Consider the following 25,352-nt stretch of genomic DNA (forward strand, 5'->3'; position numbering starts at 1 on the left):
CCGAGGGTCAGCTTGTGGGTTTTGTAAGGGCCAGCGCATGAGGGACAAGACCTACAAAGTTGTGGTGAGTTTTGCAGGGAGATGGCAACGTTAGTTAGCATTATCGTTCACTTTAGCTAGGCTACTGTAGCCTCCATATGGTATGAGTCATTTCAAGCATTTTATGATGCCACTGTCAAAACAATATTTAGCTTAGGCATACCTCTTCATGCATTTACTGAACATTTGTGTAATAATTTATTCATGGCAAGTTAATAAACTGAATATGATGCACTTTCTGGTTTGCTGACCATCACTGTTTAATTTTCACTTGTTGTTATTAAGAAAATACATTAAATGTTATTACAATTAAGGATGAACTATAATTTCATGAATTTATTGTAACCATGTCAACACAGAACTGTTAGCTGCTAACGTTATCGTTAACCGCTTTTCACACACGCACACAATATAAAATACACGATGATAAATATAAAATTCAATACACAAAACCTATAAAACACTATTATTTACACGATTACTACTGAAAGAACTGCTATAAACTGCACAAGAAAAAGTTCGCGTGGCTGTCGTCAGATTTTACGGTGACGCATTGCTGCCACATACATATTATTTTTTCCCCTCAATTATGTCGTAATAACGAGATCTTATGCAGCAATGCGTCACCGTAAGATTTGAAAGTCGCTCTAAAGGCTCTTTCGCGGTTGTGGCTTCAGTCGACTTCAGTGAGGCGCGGTGGTTTATGGGATGAGTAGTTCCTTCGCTCGGAAATGAAAATATGTACACAGTCTTGTACCTTTGACTTTTTTTGGGTTTTCTCGTCGTTTTTTCACTCGAAACGATATGTTGTATGCCTATGAGTTCATCCGTAGCTGGTTATCCTCAGACATGCTCTAAAACTCTTTAAAAACGGATTTTCCAAAACGTCAATGGGAGAAATGAACCAAAGCGCTCTCGGGCTGTGGGCGGGACTGTGATGCTCTATTCAAGCGACTCGCTCGTATGTATTCTAAATGGCAGATTCTACGCTTACGAGAATACTTGATTAGTTGGTAGAAGTAATTACACATTAATGAGCACATATCATTTTGAAAGAACAAAGTGTTTTTTGCTAAGAATAAACTTAAAAAATTACACAGTGTAGCTTTAAAAAAAGTATATTACATAGGCCTATATTTTGAATGTTGGTATATTTGGTACTACATCCGCCATGTTCACCTGATATACCAGCGACAGTTGCATCACTTCACTGCCATTCATAAATCCTCTCCCATGGCCTCATGGGATAGCAAAGTGTCCATCGAATGCTCACTTCAGAATCTTTTTGCCTACTGTTTTTCGCATACTGTAGTAGGGAAGTATTCGATTTTGGACGCATGGGCAATACTTCTTCAGCAACCTTGGTTCCGGAAGTATTATTCCATTTATTTATTTTTTCCATAGAAATTATTAAAAAGTCTTTAAAAAGGAGTTTTAAAATTGTGAATTAACCAACCAGCTTTGAGGTGAATCACAACATTAATAACTTTGATTTGAATCAAAAAAGTATTTGAAAACGAAGGAAAGAACAACAATCCCATGAAGCACTACAAATGACAATCAAATAGGGATGGGACGGTATGAAAATTTCATATCACAATAATAGTGACCAAAATTATCGTTATTATCAATTTAATCACGGTTTTGTTAAAACGAGATGGTGTTCAAAAATAACTGATGCTCACACTGAAAAAAAATTTATATTTGAAAATCAATAAACAACAAATAAAACAAGCAGCTCTATGCACTTTTTTAAAGCAAGATTCTATTCTGTGGCATTTCCTTCCTTACAATGACGGTCGTCAACTGTGCACATCCATGTGTGGGCTTTTTGTAAAAGCTCAAATATGACCACACCTCAGATTTGGTCCTCTTAAAAGGCTGAAAAATATCCCGAGCATGGTCACTGCCTTCCGCCATTCCTTCTCGAAAAAAAAAAAAAAAACTTTGCGTGCTGCATCTGCGTCAGAGCTGTTGCTGGCTGGACAGGATTTACAGTGAGTTATTAAAATCGCAATAATCAAAGACGGTTTTAATGATAATTAAATTTGAAATGATAATACTAACCATCAGTACATTTTATCGTGGTTTCTAGTGAAACCGGTAATCGTCCCATCCCTACAATCAAATAAAAAATGACAGATAAATATAAAACTGTTGATTGTGTTGCACATAGTTTGAGAGCGAAGGGAAAACTGTCTCATCATTTTGCAGTTCTTTTGTTGTGGTTTGCTCTTTTTGATTCTCTGATTGGTGTATATTGTTTGTAGAATCCTGGGGAAACTTATGTTGATTGATGCAGTTTTGCTGTTAAACACAATTTAAAAAAACAAAGTTGAAATAATGCATGGTGTTAACCAAAGCATAGCATATGCCTTTAACCTTAGCTCAAGGTCTGTCTGCAAAGGTTTGCAAGTTATTGTTAAAAATCAGCCAAATTCCCTGTGGAGAAAATGAATGTCTCTCTTACTTCCAGAACCCGGCTGTTACATTTATAGAGAGAAACCCCATCTAAAACCCAAAGTATACTTCGCTTGTCCAGTATACTTTGCAGTGCACATGATGTAAAAACACAGACACTCTTGAAAAGAAAATGAGATCTTTTCTGAAACTATTGAGTGCTTAGTATGAGATAAACGAGAAATTGCAGTTTTACATTACAATTTTCCAGGAGAAAAATCGAAGAAGCAGGGGACTTAAGTGAAAGTCTCCATTTTCTCTATCTGGTGGGAAACAAATTTGAGATATTGAAGATGATAAAACTTTGGTCTGTATTAACCCACACAGTATCCTAAAGTATGTGTTGTCAGCATTGTTCTAACTTGCCGTTCTGATTGCTAATCTAAATTACATAATTCTACATCTAGGAGTGAGGTCATTTCAGTTCAGTTTTGTAGCAAAGATCTGTTTGAAATGTGGATTGAATACGATACAATAGGCCTATCAAATTTCCCCACCACACCTATTTCTGACTGGAGCGTCACAAGCAGCAGCTGTTGTCTAAAAGGACAGCGTCCCTGGATTATTACTCAATTTGATGAACAGCAGTCACATGTTTGGATTAGGGCTGTAGCTATCGATTATTTTAGTAATCGAGTATTCTACTGATTATTCCATTGATTAATCGAGTAATCGGATAAAAAATTTTTTTAATAAAGTGAACAACAGCCTTTTAAATTACTTAAAATACAGATAGGTAACACTTTACAATATGGTTCATTAGTTAACATTAGTTAACTACCTTAGTTAACATACTAAGAATGAACAATACTACAGCATTATTAATCTTAGTTAATATTAATTTAAACATTTACTAATACATTATTAAAATCAAATGTTATATTTGTTAACATTACTGTGAACAATGAAACTAACATTAACAAAGATTAATAAATACAGTTACAAATGTATTGTTCATTGTTAGTTCATGTTGGTTAACACATTAACTAATGCTAATGAACCTTATTGTAAAGTGTTCTAAATACATAATAACAAGCGATAATTATTTGTTCAAATAAAGTATCAAAGTAATCATATGTAATCAATGTAATCAAACTACCAGTCTGAAATCTGTCTTTCATTTAAACTGCACTCTGCCTGAATGTCATTGTGTAGTTTGCGCAGATATTGAAATGAGATTGCGATTTTGACGTCTTGTTTTAGTGCTCCATTAAGCAAGTGGAATGAAAAAGAAGGATTGTTTAGTTGGAATGCCTTCCCACAACTTACTCGAGTGATTTGAGTGTGTTTATGACTGCACTTGTGACCTTAGATTACTGAGATTCTCTTCCATTGCATTGTTAAGCCTGGATGCAGAAGTGGGCGGTTACTGTAATGCGTAGTTTGAGATGTTTGTTCACGCGTGTGTGAGTCACGTCAGATCCCTGTCTTGCTAGTCATTCTGTCTGTTCAGAACTGCTCTGGCATTGAGCCAGTTTAACAAGATGGATGATCACTTCCTACTCACCCAAACTTGCTGTATTATCATCTGTGTAGGCTTACTAGACCTTATTATAGGGATGGGCATCTCAATTTTGTAGTTGAGTACTATAATCTATAATGTAAAAAAGGGGGTTATAAATTACTTGAAAATAAAAATGTAGCCTAAGTTAAAGGGATTGTCCAATCAGGATAATCAGTACACACAGTGCATATTAAATAGGGCCAACAGAAGCTCAAAAACGCTTGCTTGACACACTTGACAACTATATTAGCGCCAACACCAACGCACAATAGCGTTCTGTTTTTTATAAGCATAAAAAATGCTGCTATGTCTTCTGCTGCTTTAAATGCTCAAGCTTTTTAAAGCCAGGTGGGTTCTGATTGGCTGTCAATGTTTTTGTCATTCATCAGCTGGAAAAATAGTTCTGAAAGTGATTCCAACAATATTGTTCCTCTCTGTCATTATCGTTCTAGTTATGGTGTGGGCATCTCTATTCTGAAAGAATTAGAATGATTATTAAAATTTTACAGTTATAGATAACCATTTATCAATAGATAAGTATGCGTAGATTCCACATTCGACCGCTACAGACACGTCTTTGCACTCCCGCCATCTTGGAACGGTCAGCGTGTCGTCACTCACAGTAAGGATCAAGAGATTTAAATTTCTGAAGAAATGGGATAACAGTTCACAGGTGAGAATGTGTTAGTTTGTGTTTTTGTAATAACTCACTATTACAGGTTTTTATGGTAACTTTTTAATGTCGTGTTAGCTGTCGCCTTCATCTTGTATTATGTTAGTTTAGCAAAATCATCTGCTGAAGTCTATTGCAGATATAGATATTCATACATGCGTCAAACTACAGTTGCAGACGCTCAGTCAACTTGCTCTTGAATGTTCACGGACCGGATTTGACCCTTCCAATATGGCGGACGGCAGACCATAGAAACAACCACTAATGAGGCATCTATGTGTGTGTATATGCCATTAGGAAGACACATCATGGCCATATTCCAGGAGGACAATGTAAAGATTCATCAGGCTTAATCTGTGAAAGAATGGTTGGGAGGGAGCATGAAGAATTATTTTCACACATGAATTGGCACCTCTGAGTCCAGACCTCAAATTCATTGAAAGTCTTTGGTGCTCGATTAGACATTACAGAGTGCATTCATTCACAATTTGAGGCTGATGAATCTAGACATTGTCATCCTGGAATATGGCCATGTTGTTTCTTCCTACATGGTTGTTAAATAAATGAAAAGCTACACACTCCATTGATTAGGGTTAGAAGAACTGTTGCCAAACACTTGTAAACATATCACCTCTTATACCAGCAGACAAAGGCATAAGTCAAGTAGTCGATTACTTGTGTACGTCCCTTCCTTAGTACATTGTATTGTAGGCCTCTGCGTTCTGTAAATGTAGCAAGTCCAAGCATCAGTGCATGTGATATGCAGACATGCAGTAACAGACATTACAATTGGCTCTTTGTCTGCATGTGTGCTTGGCGCATAGCTTGTTGGGGGTCAGAGTTCAGTCCCAGAGACTGAGCAGGGATGAGCAGGAATGCCCAAAATACAGTTTATATAACCCTTTGACCTCTGGTGTGCAAGACATGCTTGAATAAAGAGATATTTGTGTAGCGTTCGATTTTACAGATAAGAGTGTTGGGTGAAAGTCAGGTGTTGGTGTGCGTATTGATTTTTTTTTTTCTGCTTTTATGAATTTATGAAGGGAAGAGACTGAGAGAGAAACCTGTTTGCGGATCCTCGGAAACTGTGGGAGTTGTTTTGAGAAGGGAAATTAATTTTGTATGGGATCAATGGAGACGTTATATCTGAAGTCAACAACCGATATTCTTCTCAAGAACTACTGACAGACTCTAGGAACAAACACCTTTTCCCATGCACTTGTGATTCAAATTTACATTACTGCCAGTTTTGGAACCAGTTTTGTTATATATTTATTTTTTTGCGAAAAAAAAAAAAGAAGGAATTTTCTGAAGAAAATGAATGATATGGTGCTAGTGCGATGTTGGAGATTGCCAGACTGTTTATACTGTATGGTTGCAAAGGTGTTCCGATTGGTTTTATCACATGGTTCCTTGGTAAATTTGTGGTATTTTTTATTTTTTTTTATCCCCTGGAGTAAAATGTAAATTCCTCGGTACATGGAAATTATTATATCAGGGTACCATGATATTTCTTCGGCAATACGTAAAGGGTTATGAGTAAAAGATGTAGAGAGAGTGATGAAATGAGTGTAACTGTACAGTGGAAATTTACAGGGATTACTGATCCCCTGAGTCACTCGCTGCAGGGTACCATGCCAGTGTCTGTCCTCTGTGCTGTTCTCCGAGGTCATTCTTTCCCTCTGCAGCCTTTGCTTTCACTCATTCTTGCCCTTTCTGTCATTCTCAATGTATTTGACTGACCAGACACTTGGCCTGTCTCATTTAGAGCTGTGTAATGTGTTTTTCTGTCTGTGCAGACACTAGCTCTCAGCACTTATTGAATAAGCTGAGCTAACTCTGCTGTTAGCTTTCCTATATGGCAAAAGTTTCAGAGTATAGTAACTGAATGAAGTTATGATTTAATCTAGAAATGTATCAATCAACTAAATTGTCGATTTTGTGCGAAAGAGTCATAAACCTATGCGAAAAATACTTCTGGAAGCGAGGCTGTGGATAAAGTGGGTGGGCAGTTTTCAACTCCTCTCTCGACTGCAAAGCGGTTAAATCCAGTCGAAGAAACCTAGATGCTATAAGGGGGAGGGACATTCTCATTCTTGCCAACATGTTATTGGACAAAAATTTGTATACACCCTTGAGTGCAAGATGAGTAATCATTATTTTTGGTTCATTTTCCCAGAAAACAGAAAGAGTGTAAATTTGGTCAACTTTAAGGGGCACATTAGTATATAAAAATTAACAGATATGTACACAAAGCCCCAAAAACTGTTTTAGTGGGGTGTTGTAATGGCTCAAACTGTCTTTGATCTCATATATAACTTTTGGTTTATGTATAATGCATTAGATTTTTTGGGGGTGAACCACCTTTAATGGGTTTTTTAAATAATATTGAAACATTAAATACACATTGCATAGGTCTGGAGCGGGTGTTTTTAATGTATTAATAATTTTAATGCATTATTTTTTGCCATAACTAATTAATTAAATTAACACGTTAAATCAACAGCCATAATAGTTATATGCAGTATAAGGCATTTTATTTATATATATATATATATATATATAGCTCTAAGTAAAGCATTACCAAACTTGTTTTATTAATTGATTGTCTCCTTTCTTCAGCTGGCAAGGGTGATAGTAACCCACAGTATATTGCCTTTGGTCTGGTGCCTTTCTTTTTTCTGGTGGGGCTTCTGGGAGTCCTCATCTGCCACATCCTGAAGAGGAAGGGCTACCGCTGTACAACCGAGTCAGAAGATGAAGAGCTTAAGAAAGAGGAGGATGAAGAGGATAAAGATCCAGAAAAAGGAGGTGAGTGTTTTGTTGAAATTTGGTTAATATTGTGCATAAATTGACCATGTTTCTTAAAATGGCTGAAGATGGTCAAACTTCCTCCAAAATAAATGGCACCTCATCATTCAGTTCCTGTGATTTTTATTATGGGCAGTGAATTGCAGGAAGGAGTTTGTGAAATCAGGGATCTTAAAATGAACATTCGAGCAGCAGCTATTTATTTTTTCTATTAATTGGCTCCTCGTTGCTTGCTGAAGTCAGATGATTTGTTTATTAAAATGATTTGAAAGCTGTAAGGTGTATAAGCAGTAGATTGAAATGAAAATGAAAACTGAAGAAGTAAATATTTTTAAACTGCTTTCCTCTTAGCAATCAGTTGAAGGACCGTTTTAAGTGGATACGTGACCTCATTCCATGGTGTTTCAAGTTCTTGTGGGATGGCGGACTTAAGCTAAGGTTTATATTCAGCCCACTTGAAAGCAAATTTATTTTTTTCTTGTTTTCAGACATTCTTTGCTTTGGAAGAGAGGTGAAGAAATGTCATGGAAAAGAAAAAAACTGTAGCCCATCTGTTAAGCCTCTTTTAGCACACTCACTCTCGTCTTATTTTATCTCATAAAAAAATATTCATCTTCTCATTGTTTTGACATGTCTTTAAGTATTCACAGTAATAAGTTTTAGTACCATCAATTTTAGATTGGAGAACAGCCAATACTTAATACTCCACTCCATCGTGTTTCTTCCTCATCTTAGGGAGTTTTTCCTTGCCACAGTCGTCTTACTGATGGCATTTAGCCTTTATTTTCTAAAGCTGCTTTGAAACAGTATGTATTGTGAAAGTGCTGCACAAACTAGATTTACTTTCATTTTCTAATGGGATTGCTGTATGGTTAAGTTGTTATCAAGTCACCTTTATTTATATAGCGCTTTTTACAATACAGATTGTTTCAAAGCAGCTTTACAGTGATAACAGGAAAATACTGCAACAAAGTTTGTTTCGGCTGTACAGCAGAACTAGAAGAAAATAGTGTCATAGTCCAGCTTAAGTAAGATCAGTGATGGTTCATTTTTGTTGTAAAAAAGTTATTAATTTAGTTAATTTATCTATACAGCAGCTCTGGAGAAAACAGTGATGTCATCGTCCAGCTCAGTTCAGTTATCATATAATTGATGTCAATGCAGGCAGATCAAAAATATTGTTGAATATTAAGTGTCCCCAACTAAGCTAGCTAAAAGGCAGCAAAGGCGACAGTGGCAAGGAATCAAAACTCCATCAGGTGACAGAATGGAGAAAAAACCTCAGGAGAAATCAGGCTCAGTCGGGGGCCAGTTCTCCTCTGGCTATCGAACGAACAGTGTATGATTATGATTCAGGCAGCATTTTAGGTCAGAAATCAGATCAGAACATTCAGAATATTATCCAGTTCCGTCTGGTTGAAGATCGGAGTCACGCCAGTATGGAGATGGGTTTGTTGAGGATCAGTGCCGATGGCTGTCGTGTCAATGAGGCTTTCACAGGGGAGAGTTGACACAATCTCTGCTGACACTTCAGGGATGCGTTGTGGTCATGTCTAGGCGCAGGTCCACCATCTGGTCTGGATATGGCCCAGATCCGGCTGACTACATCATGTGTTGTGGTTGTCTAGGCGCAGGTCCACCATCTGGTCTGGATATGGCCCAGATCAGGCTGACTACATCATGTGTTGTGGTTGTCTAGGCGCAGGTCCACCATCTGGTCTGGATATGGCCCAGATCCGGCTGACTACATCATGTGTTGTGGTTGTCTAGGCGCAGGTCCACCATCTGGTCTGGATATGGCCCAGATCCGGCTGACTACATCATGTGTTGTGGTTGTCTAGGCGCAGGTCCACCATCTGGTCTGGATATGGCCCAGATCCGGCTGACTACATCATGTGTTGTGGTTGTCTAGGCGCAGGTCCACCATCTGGTCTGGATATGGCCCAGATCCGGCTGACTACATCATGTGCTGTGGTTGTCTAGGCGCAGGTCCACCATCTGATCTGGATACAGCCCAGATCCAGCTGATTACAGTAAACCTCGGGATAAACAGAGACTAATATTAGCGTAGATGCCGTTCTTCTTATGATGTAACGAGTACATTTGGTGTTATAGGAAGTGTTCCTGGCTCCGACTGACCTAGTTTATGCAGCATAACATAAACCGTTCTGTGTGATTGCGACTTGTACGTTTGTTACTTACTGGCTTAGGTCAAAAGAGTCCATCCCATGTCTCTATAATATACTGGGGGTGTATTAATACAGAAAGATCCTAATTTTAGAATCCTATCTTATCTGTTTGGTAGCCATGGCAATTTCAGTTAGGACCACATTTAGGACAAAAGCTATTACAGAATAACATTTCCTAAGTGCATTATCTTATTTTAACTACACATAGGAAAAGGGTATTACAGAAGCATCCTAACTGGACAAAAAAAAATCCTGAAAACTGTCTTAACTTTAGGATAACCCCTCCTAACTTCAAAACGTTTTGAAAGCCAATAGTAAAAATCACACTACAATAGCTTTGTTCGAGAATGACGTTACATTTATTAATGGTATAAGGTGAAGAGCAGTGATGTTTGATGGTGGAGAGACTTTTGGAAGATCCAGATAATGTGCTGCGCTTTGATGACAAAATACGTAAGGGATAATGTAGAGCGAGACGGTTGTTATAGCAAATACAACCCCGACAGTCTGATCGGGACCCCGACGTGAAGCGGAGGGGTCTTGAATCAGCCTGAAGGGGTTGTATTCGCTATAACAACCGCCTCGCTCTACATTATCCTGCTTATTACATGGCTACCCACCAAATAAATCAATAATTTGACACAAAATATTGATTTAAAAACGATTGTATTGCTTCCGCTAAAGAAAATAGTCCGTTCCGTCTCTACGGTTAGAATCCTGCGTCCATAGCAACGCTCTGTTTTTCATGGCAACGGAGTGTTATTCTTCGCAGCAGTCTGTTATCAAGAAATAACAGACCGCATTCTACATTGGAATTCAACCAAGCCATGTAATAAATGTAAATAATTACTCCCACGACATGCAATACTACAGTTAGAACACAAACTGCGACCAACATTATGGTAGCCATTATGAGTCATCACAGAACACAGTACCGTAAACGCCAGATACCGCAAGAACAGACACATTTTCGGCAACTCTTGCCCGCTCTCTGTCTTTGTCTTCGGGAGTGAGCCAAGGTAAAAACTTACCAAATAGAAGAGATTTTACCTTTTCTACCGAGCTTATCAAAACTTTTATATCTGCAGCCCTGAAATTAAAAGCATGCCAATGTTGTTTCTCCATTTTAATCTTATGTTTACCTCGCAGCAGCAGCTTGCGCGTATTTGGTCGAACTCGATGGAGAGAGTTAACGTTAAGATTTCCTAGCTAGACATAACATAAGATTTTGTAAGATATTAAGATAAGAATCCTAAATGAAGTTAAGATTTGCTTCTGCAATACGAATTTCTGAAAAATCCTAAATTTACTTACCATACAAGACTAAGATAGAAAGTGTCTGTAATACACCCCCTGGTTCCTAGAAATGGATTTGGTCACTTTAGTGTCTGAGATATATATATATTTTTTTGATAGGTCCAGATTTTGAATGCTGCAAAAAGTAACCGCACATATATTCAACAACAAGATGCTCAATGTGAGGTACCATTTATGTTCATAGCGCAGGCAAGTACAGTGTGAGGTGTGCACTTAAGTACACTAGAAACTAGTACTATATATTACATGTCGTCCTGCCAAAGATACGCCACACATGCTAGAGAACATGCTACAGAACAAACTAGGAAGAGAATTTGACACACCTTATGTAAAGAACAGGGCTGGCCACAGTAATTCAAATTGTACTGTATTGTTCTCCGTGTTGTTCTTTCTTACGTTTATTGTTCGTAACCAGTTTTTGTGTTGTTTAAAACTGAAGAAGGCATTTAGAAACTGGCCCACATTCTCTCCTTATCAACTTATCCACATTTAAGCTAAAGGATCAAAAATGTTATTTTTCTAATTTTATATGGTTTTTAAATGTATTTATTTTAAAAGTGTCTATGTATGGTTTGCATGCTTTTCTAGGAATGTTCAAGTGGCATTGTCTGAATTCTAGGAAACTTAAAAGTGTGTGGACTTGTTCAACCTGGCACAACCCCCCCCCCCCTCTCTCTCTCTCTCTCTCTCTCTCTCTCTCTCTCTCTCTCTCTCTCTCTCTCTCTCTTTCTTTGTCTTTTTGTTTGTCTTCAAATCTTTGGGTCCACCCATATCCAATTGCATGTTATTGAGCACTAGAAATTTATCTTTTTTCCTTTATAATCTGCCTGGACAGGGACATTTATTAATATGTAAAATTAGCTTTTATTTATATATTTTTGTTTTTTTTTAAATAATTTATGTGCTTTTGTCATTTTTAATGTTGTCAATATAGTTGTTAATCTCAACATTTAGATAATGTTTATAATGTATTTAGAGAATACATTATTTAAAATAAAAAATTAGATCTGTTAACATTAGTACATGCACTGTGAACTAACATGAACATATTTATTAACTAACATTAACAAATATTAATAAATGCTGTAAATATATAGGCCTATTGCTCATTTATAGTTTATGTAAGTTAATGTACTAACTAATGCCAAGTAATGAGTCCTTATTGTAAAGTGTTACCGTTTTTGTTAATGATAATGCTGAGTCAAGTGCTGTAAATATAATCTCTGCTTTGTCTAGAATCGTTTTTTTTTTTTTTTTTTTTTTTGCCTACAATACATTTCCTCTTGAAAGTGTTTTTTTTTTTTTTTTAGAATATATTTGTTAAAAGATATTGAGAGTAATTAGAGCCACTATTTCCAATGAGCCTCTGCTCTAATCAGGATCTTTGGGCCCAGTGATTTGATTTAATTTGTAGATGGATTTACAGTAATTGTGGCTCTGATTAGAGTGAAACTGAAACATGGCTTTGGGGTGATCATTGTGGGTGTAATTTTGGCTTTTTTGTTGTTCATAAACTTGGACTGACCCTATAGGTATTTTGGCTTTGTGTATGGAAGTTATTTAGCTGTAGATTAATACATGCAAATCAAAAACTATCAAAATCAGATTTGTATTCATCAACTTTATATGACTCCAGAACTACATATTTCTCTGTCTGATTTCCAGCTGTGAAATGATCCAACACAGGAAGTGTGTCCGTTCTAGCAGGGGTCCATGGCTGCAGGAAGGACGTGTGTGTGTGTGTGTGTGTGTTTCCGTAAGCGGCCCCCTCTGAGCAGTAGTTTTGCAGAAATTCCCATCCATTTCCAGATGCCTTTATGAATCCTTTCACTGAAGTCAACAGACCGTATTTATAGTTAGTTTTGTAAATGTTAGTGTTTTCTGCTTTCATAAGCAAGTCCTTTGTAGTACTACTGTGTCAGCAAAAATAGTGTTTCATACCACCTGCATATTGAATGTGATGAAATAACAAACACTAATAACAGTTGGTTTGTGATGACAGTTGGAGACAAATGCTATTAAACCAGCACACTTTCTCTGTATGTTTTGTCACCTCTGTTGTTGTATTTCTGCTTTGGTTCTGCTCAACACTAAACAAGCTGAGTGTTTTTTTTTTGAAAAATAAACATCACTTATACTTAAATCTTCACTTTATTAATTTTTCTAACAAAAGCAAGGTGACTTATTCAGTTGAACAAACTGTTGTTCTTCTATTTTTAACACAACCTCTCTCTCTCTCTCTCTCTCTCTCTCTCTCTCTCTCTCTCTCTCTCTCTCTCTCTCTCTCTCTCTCTCTCTCTCTCTCTCTCTCTCTCTCTCTCTCTCTCTCTCTCTCTCTCTCTCTCTCTCTCTCTCTCTCTCTCTCTCTCTCTCTCTCTCTCTCTCTCTCTCAGATCTGAATGACACCTTCAGTGATACCAATGCTGACACGGTGGGCCAAATTGTTAACTACATCATGAAAAATGAAGGTAAGGTGAATGAATGTGAGGATGAAGATGAGTTTAGACATCACACTACTTGCTAATGATTAGTACAAGGACGCAAGGCCTCTCAGAACTGATGTCTTTGTGGGTTTGTATACACTGAGGGAAATATGAGATGTGGTAACCAGTCAGCCACATTGATCGTGATGCAGCATTGATTGTGACGGAGCATTAACAACCCTCAGCTGACCTCAGAACAGTGAGTCGACATGAGTTCCAATCAGCTCTGAGTGAGTGTGTCTCCAGGCTGATTCAAATACCTTCAGCGGTTTCAACTGACTTCACACGATCTACTTAAACCTGGAAATAAATACAATATTTGAAAGTTAAAATATAAACATTTTAATAGTTCACTTCAAAATGAAAATTGCCATAATTTACTCACCCTTAAGTTGTTTCAACCCTGTATGAATTTCTTTATTCTGCTGAACACAAAGGAAGATATTTTGAAAAATGTCGGTAACCAGACAGTTGATGGACCCCATTGACTTCCACAGTATTTTTTTCCTGCTGTGGAAGTCAATGGTGTCCATCAACTGAAATAGTTGACAAGAAATATCTTCCTTTGTGTTCAGCAGAATAAAGAAATTCATACAGGGTTGAAACAACTTAAGGGTGAGTAAATGATGACAGAATTTTCATTTTGAAGTGAACTGTTCCTTTAAAGGCCCACTGAAGTTCCTGGAAAGGCGCAGCATTAGTCAATGTGTTGACGTAATTTCCACTGAAACAGAAAGACAAGGCGGGACATATTGAACAGCTCCTCCACTTTTTAAAAAAAGCCGATAGCGTTTAGTTTATATCACAGCTCGGCCAGAGCCGTTCAGCAAGGTAAAGCTGCAGTTTCCTCCTAATCTCTAACAGTTTCTCCTCCAAATCGCTTTAAAATATAGCGTTCTGTGCAGAATTAAAATGGTTCTGATACGTTTTATGGTCTGCGACGACTGCTCTGTGCTGTCGTGTCTCTGGACCATAACAGCACAGTGTGTGTGCTGCGGCGGTTTGCGTGACACAAACTTGAAACTCGCCCCAATGGAAAGCATATTTACACTGTCTGAATCGTGACTGAAATAAAGTCACAAATTTCATGGTGACTTTAAAGCTGTTATTGATGTTTGCAGTAAGATGTTGGTTATTTTCGTCAGTTACGGGTTGTTAAATCTAGAGAGAGAGATGAGAGATGTGTGTGTGAATTACCTGGTCCCTGTTCAGCATCTCTCTCTATTAAAGGGACATTTCACCCAAAAATATTATTCCTGTCATTAATTACTCGCCCTTATGTCATTCCAAACACGTAAGACTTTCGTTCATCTTCGGAACACAAATGAAGATGTTTTTGATGAAATCCGAGAACTTTCCGCCCCTGCATTGGGAGCAACACAATTTACACATTCAAGGTCCAGAACCATAGGAAAGACATCATTAAAGTCATCATGTGACTCCAGTGGTTTAACCTCAATTGTACGAAGCGAGGCGAGATCTTTGTTTGCACAAAAAAACATGATGTACCTCGATATTTAGGAAAATATTGACCAGCAATCCACCACACGTGTTGTGGTGACTCAAGACCGGAAGATGTTCCGTTAATGCGCTTTGGATAATACTATTTTGTAAATATAGAGGTAAACTATGTTATTTGCGCAAAGCACTCCCCTCGCTTCTTAAAATTGAGGTTAAACCACTGGAGTCACATGATGACTTTAATGATGTCTTTCCTATCGTTCTGGACCTTCCTTGAATGTGTAAATTGTGTTGCTCCCAATGGAAGGACAGAAAGCTCTCAGATTTCATCAAAAATATCTTCATTTGTGACCCTGGATCACAAAACCAGTAATAAGTCGCACGGGTATATTTGTGGCAATAGGAAACAATACATTGAATGGGTCAAAATTATCGATTTTTCTTTTATGCCAAAAATCATTAGGATATTAAGTATTAAGATCATGTTCCATGAAGATATTTTGTAAATTTCCTACTGTTAATATATAAAACGTTTATTTTTGTGAGTGAATGCAGCACAATCACCAACTCTGATCTGAGAATGGAAAATAGCGGAACTGTAGTCTATTTAGATCCGTTTAGAAAAACATCAGTAGTCAATCCATGGTTACTCCTCCTGATCACCAGCATTTCAAAACGTTTCATTCCCCTCAGTGTGACGTGTGAACATTACTCCTCCTTATATCTTGTGTTTGTGTGTTTATCTTTCATATTTCACCATCTCCACAGCTTTGTCACAATGCATGATAGCAGCACAGAAACATCTTTTCAGAAACATCTAGTGGAAGAACACAATTCATGTAGCTGCCAACTTCTTAAAATGGATAAGTTGCTCTTCTGTGTAAATGGAAGGAACTGAAAGTTTTGTGAAATGCCAGTGGTTGCACAATTCAAGTGCCACCCTCTGAAAATGACATTTACTGTGGCATCTCCATGTTGTCTTCCTCTGTTGCATTAATAAGAGACCTGTACAGCTGTGAAATGTGATTTACACTAGTATTTGTAATGTGTGTATTGATGGCCTGAAGCTGCCCTGTGTCCAGTGCGATTATGTGCATCAGAGGGCAGTCTGCTGCTTTCATTAGTCTGAAGAATCCAGTCAAGCAAATGGTTCTGCATCTGAGGCTGCAGACTCTTCCCTGTGCGAATTTAAGAAGTAATTTAATAAACTCTCTCTCATTCTCTTTCACCAGCCAACTCCGATGCACTCCAAGCCATGGTTCAGGACAGTATAGACTCAGAGGGGTGAGTCCTCCTTTATGTCTTTCTTATACTTGTTATTTGTGTCTTCTGTAATGGTGTTCTGAACTAGTAGTTTTGATAATCGCATGTACATCTCCAGTTTTAATTTAGTTGTTCATAATTTGCACAGATGGTGTTTTGAATTTTTCAAAATCAAATCATATGCTTACATACTCATTCACACACACACACACACACACACACACACACACACACACACACACACACACACACACACACACACACTCTGTTTCACTGTATTAGACTTCCTTTGATTTTACATATAAAGTAAATGGTATAAAGGATATCATCGCCTATCCCAACCCCTAAACCTACACACAGAAACGTGCAAAACACTAGATTTAAATAAAAATATGTTTTGGCTGATTTATAAGCCTTTTTAACTAGTGAGGACCAGTAAAATGTCCTCACTAGTCGATTGTCATAATTTGACAATAATGGGACATTTGGCCCTCGTAAAGTACACACATGCGCACACACACACACACACACACACACACACACATACACACTACAGTGGCGTCAAGGATTCAAAAGTGTATTTAAACCAGTGCTATTTTAGTTTTTACTTTAGTTTTATTCATATTTTGAATTGGCTTTCATATTTTTAGTTTTCATGTTAATTGTAGTATAATTTATAGTAATTTCAAAATGTGCTTTTGTTTTATTTATTTATTTATTTTTATTTATTTCCAGTTAATTATTTCAACTTATTTCAGTTTATTGCCAAGGCAACATTTAAAATTTTAGTTTAGATTAAGTTTTTCAACTATATATATAGTTTTGTAAGCTGTGGTTTGTAGGTAGATAGATAGATAGATAGATAGATAGATAGATAGATAGATAGATAGATAGATAGATAGATAGATAGATAGATAGATAGATAGATAGATAGATAGATAGATAGATAGATAGATAGATAGATTGTAAAGCAGTACCTCATCCCTCCAAAAGATGGCGCTGTCACTTCTCAAATAACGGCAGCAGCAAAACAGGACAGATTCGTGTTGAGGGATCGAGGTGGTTCCGCCTGTCTCGTATGACACATTGTGGGGAAAATCACCATGAAGCAAAGAAGCATCAATCACTGACAGTGCTGCAAGCCAGAATAAGATCCAGGAATGATCTTTCAAAACCACATATACAGAGGAGTCATGAAATATGAGTCTGGGTGGAGCGGTCTCCACCCTGATACATAAAAGAAATCAGTTTTATCATGCTCTATTTTACCAGCATCATGACATCAGTTTATAGATTGTGACAGTTCAATACCTACTGGTACTATGACTTATATCAGGGATGGGCAACTTCGGTCCTGGAGGGCCACTGTCCTACAGAGTTTAGCTTCAACCTCAAACACACCTGAACAAGCTAATCAAGGTCTTCAGGATTACTAGAAAATTACAGGCAGGTGATTTTTTTCAGGGTTGGAGCTAAACTCTGTAGGACAGTGGCCCTCCAGGACCGAAGTTGCCCATCCCTGACTTATATCATCAAGATCATCTTTAATCTGATCACTGGATGAGATTAAAGATAAAAAAATTGTGACGTATCACTTTTTTTCCTTACCTCATACTACGCCATATTCCTGAAACATTTAAAAATGCATGAGTGAATGTTTATTTATCCTGAGATGTTATATTTTATCTTATGTAATTCAAAGTCTTGCACATCAGTCGCTAGATTAAAGGGATCGTTCACTCATAAAAAATTAATGTTCTGTCGGTCACCGTGATTTTGCTAAGTAAGACATCTTCCTGGATCAACATATTTTGTTGATCCTGGAATAACATTCCTGTCCCAAAATGTAGTCCTTACCCTATCCCTACCCCTAAACCTAACCCTACCCATAATATTTCCCTAAAATCAGAGGGAAACGATAGGTGAATAATACTGAAGGTGTTAAAGCACCTCAACTAGAGTTCAAAAGGACCATGAAAGTGTTTTAAAAGTGGTCCTACTGTAAATGTGTTCTTTAAGGCTTCTGATTTTATATGATAGTCCTTGTTCACTGACAATCTTCCCCTCCAGTGAGCTTTTAACACAAGAAAACTGCTGTAGTCTGATCAGTGAAAGCACCTGAATGAATCATTTCGATACGTTCAACCAATTCATTAAACGCGTTACTTTTATTTATTTTTTTTACAGATTTTTCAAAAAATATAATTTACTTTGAATATAAAAATACTACAATGCTAAAAATATAAAAATAAATTACTTGATACCTTTATGGTCCTTTTTATCCTTCTTGAGGCTTGGATATCCATTCGTTTTACATGTACATCCATTACATTGAAAAGCTCAACCAGCGTATTCTTCAAAATGTCTCCTTTTGTGTTCCATGGAAGAAAGTCAAATGGGTTTGGGAACAACAGGAATGGGAGTAAATGATGACAGAGTTCTCATTTTTGGGAATTCCTTTAATACATTATTTTCCCCAAATGTCCTCCAATTTTGTGTGTGTGGTATATGTTTGTTTTTTTTGTTTTTTTTTAGTTGGTCTGAGCATTCATGTGAATACCAGATTTGGGTGAACAATGAGGTCACTCTGCTTGAGTCTCACACGCTGTATAAGCAGCAGAGTGAATTTGCTTCAAGTCGAGAATGAGACTGATATAAAGGAGCAGAGCATACGGAAGGTGACGGAAGGTTTAGAGCAATGGAAAAGGGGAAAAGAGGAGAGGTGCTCCAAATGATCCAGGGCTTCAATGGGGGAGGAGTCTGTGGGTGTGGCTTATGAGTGGAGGGGTGGAGTTTGCAATTTACAGTAGATGTTACTTGCACATTTTTTGTTAGGATACACAGCTATCATGGGAAAGATAGTTTTGCCGCCTCCAAGCTACAATTCCTAATTTAGAGTAGTTCAACTACAGACAATACCCTTCTGAAAAAGTAGTTAGCTACATTACTAGAAAAAGTAGCTAACTACTCTGAAGCTACTTAAAGAGACAATATTTTATGTGCATAGTTATTTGATTACGGTTATCAAATTACAAATAACAATGTATAGATAAAGTAATGTATTTTGCATTTATGAAATTCGTATGAAAAGTGCATTATTGGATCATTGTGCACTGTTCAGGATATTTCACTGTGATCCACATGGAGATGCTGAGGAAGGCAATATCCCACATACTCGGAAGAATGGAACCAAAAATCCCTCCATATGCGCAGAATTGTTTTTATTTGATTTTTTAAAAACTGTAAAGGGGAGAAAAACAAATATGATAATCACATTTTTCTTATCCATTGTTGAATTAAGTTCTCGATGATGCTAAATCGCTTTGTTTTGATATTAAAAATGAATTGGACTAATAATGATTCTACGAGAAAGTGCGCAGAACAACCCTACTGTACTGTGCTATAGCAACAAAATATTATGCGTGCACTCCACTGATCTATCTAGAATGTCATTATATAGATCAGTGGTGCACTCTCATATTTCAGTGTTGTTAATGTTGTGGATATTTCAGCAAACCTTTTGCATCGTACATTCAGTTTAACAGCATTGTTAAAGGTATACATGTCAAAAAACATGGTGTATTCGTGCAACGTCTTTACCTGCGGTACATAGTTGTTTACAAGCTGAATATTCCAGGATTGTTCTCAGTGGATATTAGGTAAATATGTCACTTCATTCAGACCAGCGTTCTTTTTCTTTACCATATCATTGTACAGGGTGGGCCATTTATATGGATACACCGTAATAACATGGGAATGGTTGGTGATATTAAAGTCCTGTTTGTGGCACATTAGTATATGTGAGGGGGCAAACTCCTCAAGATGGGTGGTGTGTACTAATATATACTAATGTGCCACAAACAGGACTTTAATATCACCAACCATTCCCATGTTATTATGGTGTATCCATATAAATGGCCCACCCTGTATATCTCTGTACTGTTTTACCACACCCAGCATTTCAGTGCTAGAGTAAACAAGATGAATGATTCAGACTTATTCTCGAACTGATTTGGATTGTTCTGCTTACTATTTGTCACGTACATTGAAAAGAACGGACTTAAAAGAGTGAATCTTTTGCAGGCATCTTAATATAGTGATGTAGCGTTTCATTTCACTACAGGCTACTTGATTGAAAAAAAAATAGCTCGCTACTGAAAACGCTAAACTACTTTAAAAGTAACGTCACTCCTGTCAAGCTAAGCTATTAATGTTGCTACCATTATAGGTTGCTACGCGCAACTACTCCCCAGCACTGGCAGCAAGATGGTGCAGTTTCAACATTTACCAGCAGGGGCTAACGGGGCCATGGCAACCAGCAGAACCGTGACTCCCCAATGACTGCATTAAGGGGACAGGACCATTTGTGTTTCTAAACGATCAAACTGATCTCGCACTGTTTAGTTTTGTGGCTCTCCATTGCTAAACAAACCGAAAATACATAGAGTGTAGTGTGCGTTTGCGTGTGTGTCTCTTCCTCTTTTATGTTCCTCATAGTCCCTCTTGCAGGTGACAATTGAAGTATCTTTGTGCTGCTCTTCCCCTGCCTCTCGAGTGAGGCACGCGCGCGTATGCACACAGAGCAGAACAACATCCCGCAGTGTAATGAAGACAGATAAGAGAAGACCACTACATTTCCCTCTTTTAGTTGGCAGAGTGGAAGGACAAAATAAATAGAGGGAGAAAGGAGAGAGGAAAAGACAGATAAAGCAGCGGGGGAGAGAGTCTGCCTGTCTAAAGTAACAGTTATGCTGCATTTGCTAGAATATAATAGAATAACTGTGAAAGGTGAAGCTTTTTTCAGGGTTGCTTAAATGCATTCTTCTATCCTGCTTTATTTTGTGGTATAGAGCTCAGCAAATACTGTATACTAGATATTAAAAATATTGTAGTATCTTAAATATTTTAAATGTATCTTAAATAGTTATTTTTATAATATATATGCATACATGTATGTGTGCATACATACATACACATACATACATACATACATACATATATACATATATAGATATAGATATAGATATGATATATAGATATGATATATAGATATATATAGATACATACATGCATGCACACACACACACACACACACACACACACACACACACACACAAAGGCACTGAAAATCGCCAAAGAGCTGAACACGCCCACCATCGATGCCCCTTATTTCTTATTTCGGCTGCGTAAAGCAGCCGCTTTGATGCAGCGTAATAGATTAGCGTTACGCCACAGAACAAGTCTTGCCTGGCGCTTGCCCTCTGACTTCATTCAGATGAATGAAAGAAATCAGGGAGAAACAGCTGTCTTTTCAGTGCTATGTGATCGGCCTAAGGAAAAAACATTCACATCCCCTGGGTCAGATAGGTAATGTGGATCAAACACCTGTGTTTTTTGACAAGCCTGCATCTGTCACTGTACATAAAAATGGCAAGAAATCAGTCATTGTGAAATCTACTGGAAATTAGAACTACATGTTATGTTTATGGTATGTATGTTTATGGCATTTCATTTAAAATTAAAATATGGAAAAAATATGCAATATGATTTTATTTGAAAATAAATAAAATTTTCTTTATAAAAGACAAGATTTTGGTCCTCAAAAAGCTTTCTTCCAAAAGATACATCTTTATAAAGTGGTCGTCTTATAATCAGGGTAATCTTATATTCGGAACAATTCTTCTGTATCTGAAATTAATGAAATAACAATACTAAAATGTCTATGTCTAAAATGAGTTAGAACCATCATTTCCATCAAACAGCCACTGTCGCCAAGTATAGATTCAGTAAAGACAAGGAATAAATAAATATGGTGTTATTTAAACTTTTACACTACAGATTTTTAAAAATATTTTTGAAAGTCTCTTAACAAGGCTGCATTTATTTGATAAAAATATGTCGTTTATTTAGGTGAATCGATTAAAAAAACTACCATTCAAAATTCAGTAAGGGTCAATAAAAAATGTTTAAATATTTTTTTAAAAGAAATTAATACTTTTATTCAGCAGGATGCCTTAAACCCACCAAAAGTGACAGTAAAGAAATTTTCTTTTACAAGAGAGATTTCTGTTTCAAATAAATGCTTTTCTTTTGAACATTATTCCTATTAGAATGAAAGCATATTAGAATGATTTCTGAAGGATCAAAAATTAAGTAAATCTAGATTTGCCGTCACAGAAATAATGTAATTTTAAAAAGCATTAATAATGAATCAAAACACACCAACTGTGATGCAGCTTTTATTGAGATTGTAAACAGATGCTATAAAAATATTTAATGATAATACTCATGAGTCATGATTCAAGGACTAAGCTAATAGCTAGTTATTAGCATAAATAGTTATTTTGTTTAAATGGTGTGTGAAAGTGTGCATTATGCTGATACACATTTCAAATATTAGTTTTTCAATATTTCAAATATCAAGTTAAGCACATTAACCGCACATTAACCAGCGCAGTGTTTTCTGTTGTACATAACAAATTTTGGCAACTGTAACTAGGTCATCTTGGGTATTTCATGCAGTTAAGCTGATATTTTTTGGTTTAATTTTCTACAGTGGCCCTGTGACGCCAACTTCTCCAAACACACCCAGCAGCCCAGAGAGCCCTGCTCTGCCAGGGTTGCCGCCCAGCACAGCCAAACACACCTGCAACCACCTGCACACCATCGGAGGAATGGGAGGACACAAGAATATCTGCAACCGCTGCAACCAGAAAAAATGGCCTCTGATGAGACGCTCGTCCAGCAAGAAACTGGAGAGACGCAGTCACCTAGGAGAGGTCACCGTGCTGTCTGTGGGCAGGTGTGTTTTACATGCAGAAACACTGAGGGTGCTCCCATCAGGGTTTTTGGGGTAGATTACCGATCACTGGAAACAGTACTGGCCTATACCGATCACCAAAATAACTAATACTACATGATAAATAGAAGGCTTTAAATAGACCCACAGAGGTTATTTAGCTATTCTTAACAACAACAATGAATTTTAAGTATAAAAAAAGTAAGTGATGCGAAAGTATCATGAATTGACAACTTTTTTATTAGCAAGCAACATATTCCATTCGATTAGGACCAATTTAGTGCTTAAAAAATATAGCTTTTCTGTGAAATATGAAGAAAAAAAACAGAACAGTCTTTATCAACAAAGTAATCTTCACTGTATGAATTAAATATAGATTAATCCTACTAAGGGCCAGATTTACTAACAGCATGCGCCAGCGCAAACCCTCTTTTGGCGTTAAACTACAGGATTTACATATGAATTTGTAGAACTTTCCATTTCAGACACAAAATGTATGGGAGGAGAGTACTTAAATGAATCATGCAAGGTGATTTACTAAGGTCTGCGTTAGTCAATGCTGGTTACTGGTAGTTGTGCCATTATTTAGCACCCCAAAAAATGCATGTCTTATACCAGTCGCTACCTGGTAGATTGCATTGTTCATTATGGAAATGATCTGACTACGCAGTCAGATCATTTCCATAATGAACAATGCAATCTACCAGGTAGCGACTGGTATAAGACATGCATTTTTGTTTTGTCCTTTAATTTGCATGTCTCAGTAGATCACATGCAGAACTTTCCACTCCCATCTGTGCTTTTTTAGAGTTGCACTCTCACACCAATTTGCCCTGTTTTGTATATCTGGCTCTAAATCTACTAAAGAACAGTGAATAACAATAATAATAATAATTATTATTATTATTAATTATTATTATTATTATTTTTTTATTATTATTATATATTTTTTTTTTTCTTATGTTTTTATTAGCATTGAAACAGACGGCAGCAGGTTTATTGGGCTTCTGTCACTTTAAGACCTAATGCACGTATCTATTATACTGCTACACATGCAACTTATTTCCCAACTGTTTATGTTCATTTAAGACATAACTGACTGTGTTTAAGCGAATACTCATCAAGAAACTAGAGCCAAGAAACTTTGACATATTTCTGTATGTATTTGACTATTTGGACGTGAACCCGAAGCTTAAAGTATACTTTGCTTCTCCGTGTTCCACTCTATCTCAGAGTGAGCGCACAAAAGGCGCTTGGAGAACAGCGGCTTAATTCAGATTAAATAACTCTTTTATTATCGAGCATGTCCTGCATTTTACAACAATCACTGATCTGAAAAACTGATTTGGACGCTTAGTTTTGGCTTTTAGGGAGAAACGAAAGCACACCGTAGTGAAAAAAAGAAATGCGCTAAAATCGTCCAGCTCTAATTCTGTATCGATGCTCAGCCCTAGCAGTTTTCCAGCTTACAGCAAACATTGAACCTGATTATTTAAATGCTGCAGAATCAACTAGCTTGTGCCATATCGTGCCGTAAATGAAGTGATCGCTAACAGATTGCATATAATGCCTTTACATTCAGCCTGTGCTATCTGGAGTTTCATGACTAAACTAGATATTTATTAATCGGTATATTTTTTTGAAAATTTGCCAGTTACACTTTAGAATGACTGTCCATTCTTCGATTTAGTCTGCTCCTTTTTTTTTTTTACATTTGGATCTATATGTCTACATCACTGTGCACAAAGCAGGTCCATATAGAAATGCCATACTGAGCCTGATGTGGGAAGAACTGGACCGGCCCTGGCTCTCTGCTTTTGTTCCAAATGTGCTAAATGGGATTCAAGTCTGGGCTTTGCTTTCATTACATCTTCATTTCTTTCTCTAGATTCCGGGTGACAAAGTGCGACCCCAAATCGGCCCGTGAAAGACGGACGTTACTGATCACTGAGCCCAATGGTAGTGTCCCCTCTTCACCTTCTGCCACTGACCCCTCTGAACACAGCACAGGACCACAGTCACAGGTGAGCGGCTTTAGTGTACAAGAAAACATACTTTGCCCGCGGATGGTGTGTCATTCCTAAGGCCGTGTGTCCACCAAAAAGCATGGTTCAAATCGGTCATGCGTATTTGCTGCATTTACGAACAGAAAGCTTCTCGGTTTGAAAGTGACTTCTGTGTGAACTATGCTTAATACGTCATTACACTATTTAGGGCCCTATGAAATCAGTTTTATTTTCTCCCAAAATCCTTATTCCTGTTTTAATTTTTCTGGATTCTGTTTCTGGATTAGTGGATTAGTTTTTTTGGTTCAATAAGTAATCAAAAGGCATGTCTAATTAACCCTAAAAAT

General features: G+C 37.1%; 1 protein-coding gene across 1 annotated transcript in view; it reads left to right on the forward strand.

Annotated features, from left to right (window-relative positions):
- rell1 (RELT like 1) overlaps positions 1-25,352 on the forward strand; it is a 33,462-nt gene that overhangs the window by 5,078 nt on the left and 3,032 nt on the right. Inside the window, exons 2-6 of the mRNA XM_084109278.1 lie at positions 7,299-7,487; positions 13,387-13,461; positions 16,170-16,221; positions 22,757-23,002; positions 24,888-25,023. Coding sequence (XP_083965404.1) covers positions 7,299-7,487; positions 13,387-13,461; positions 16,170-16,221; positions 22,757-23,002; positions 24,888-25,023 — 698 coding nt within the window. The remainder of the gene's footprint in view (positions 1-7,298; positions 7,488-13,386; positions 13,462-16,169; positions 16,222-22,756; positions 23,003-24,887; positions 25,024-25,352) is intronic.

The sequence above is a fragment of the Abramis brama genome (assembly GCF_963993115.1).
Source record: "Abramis brama genome assembly, chromosome: 3".
NCBI lineage: Eukaryota > Metazoa > Chordata > Actinopteri > Cypriniformes > Leuciscidae > Abramis > Abramis brama.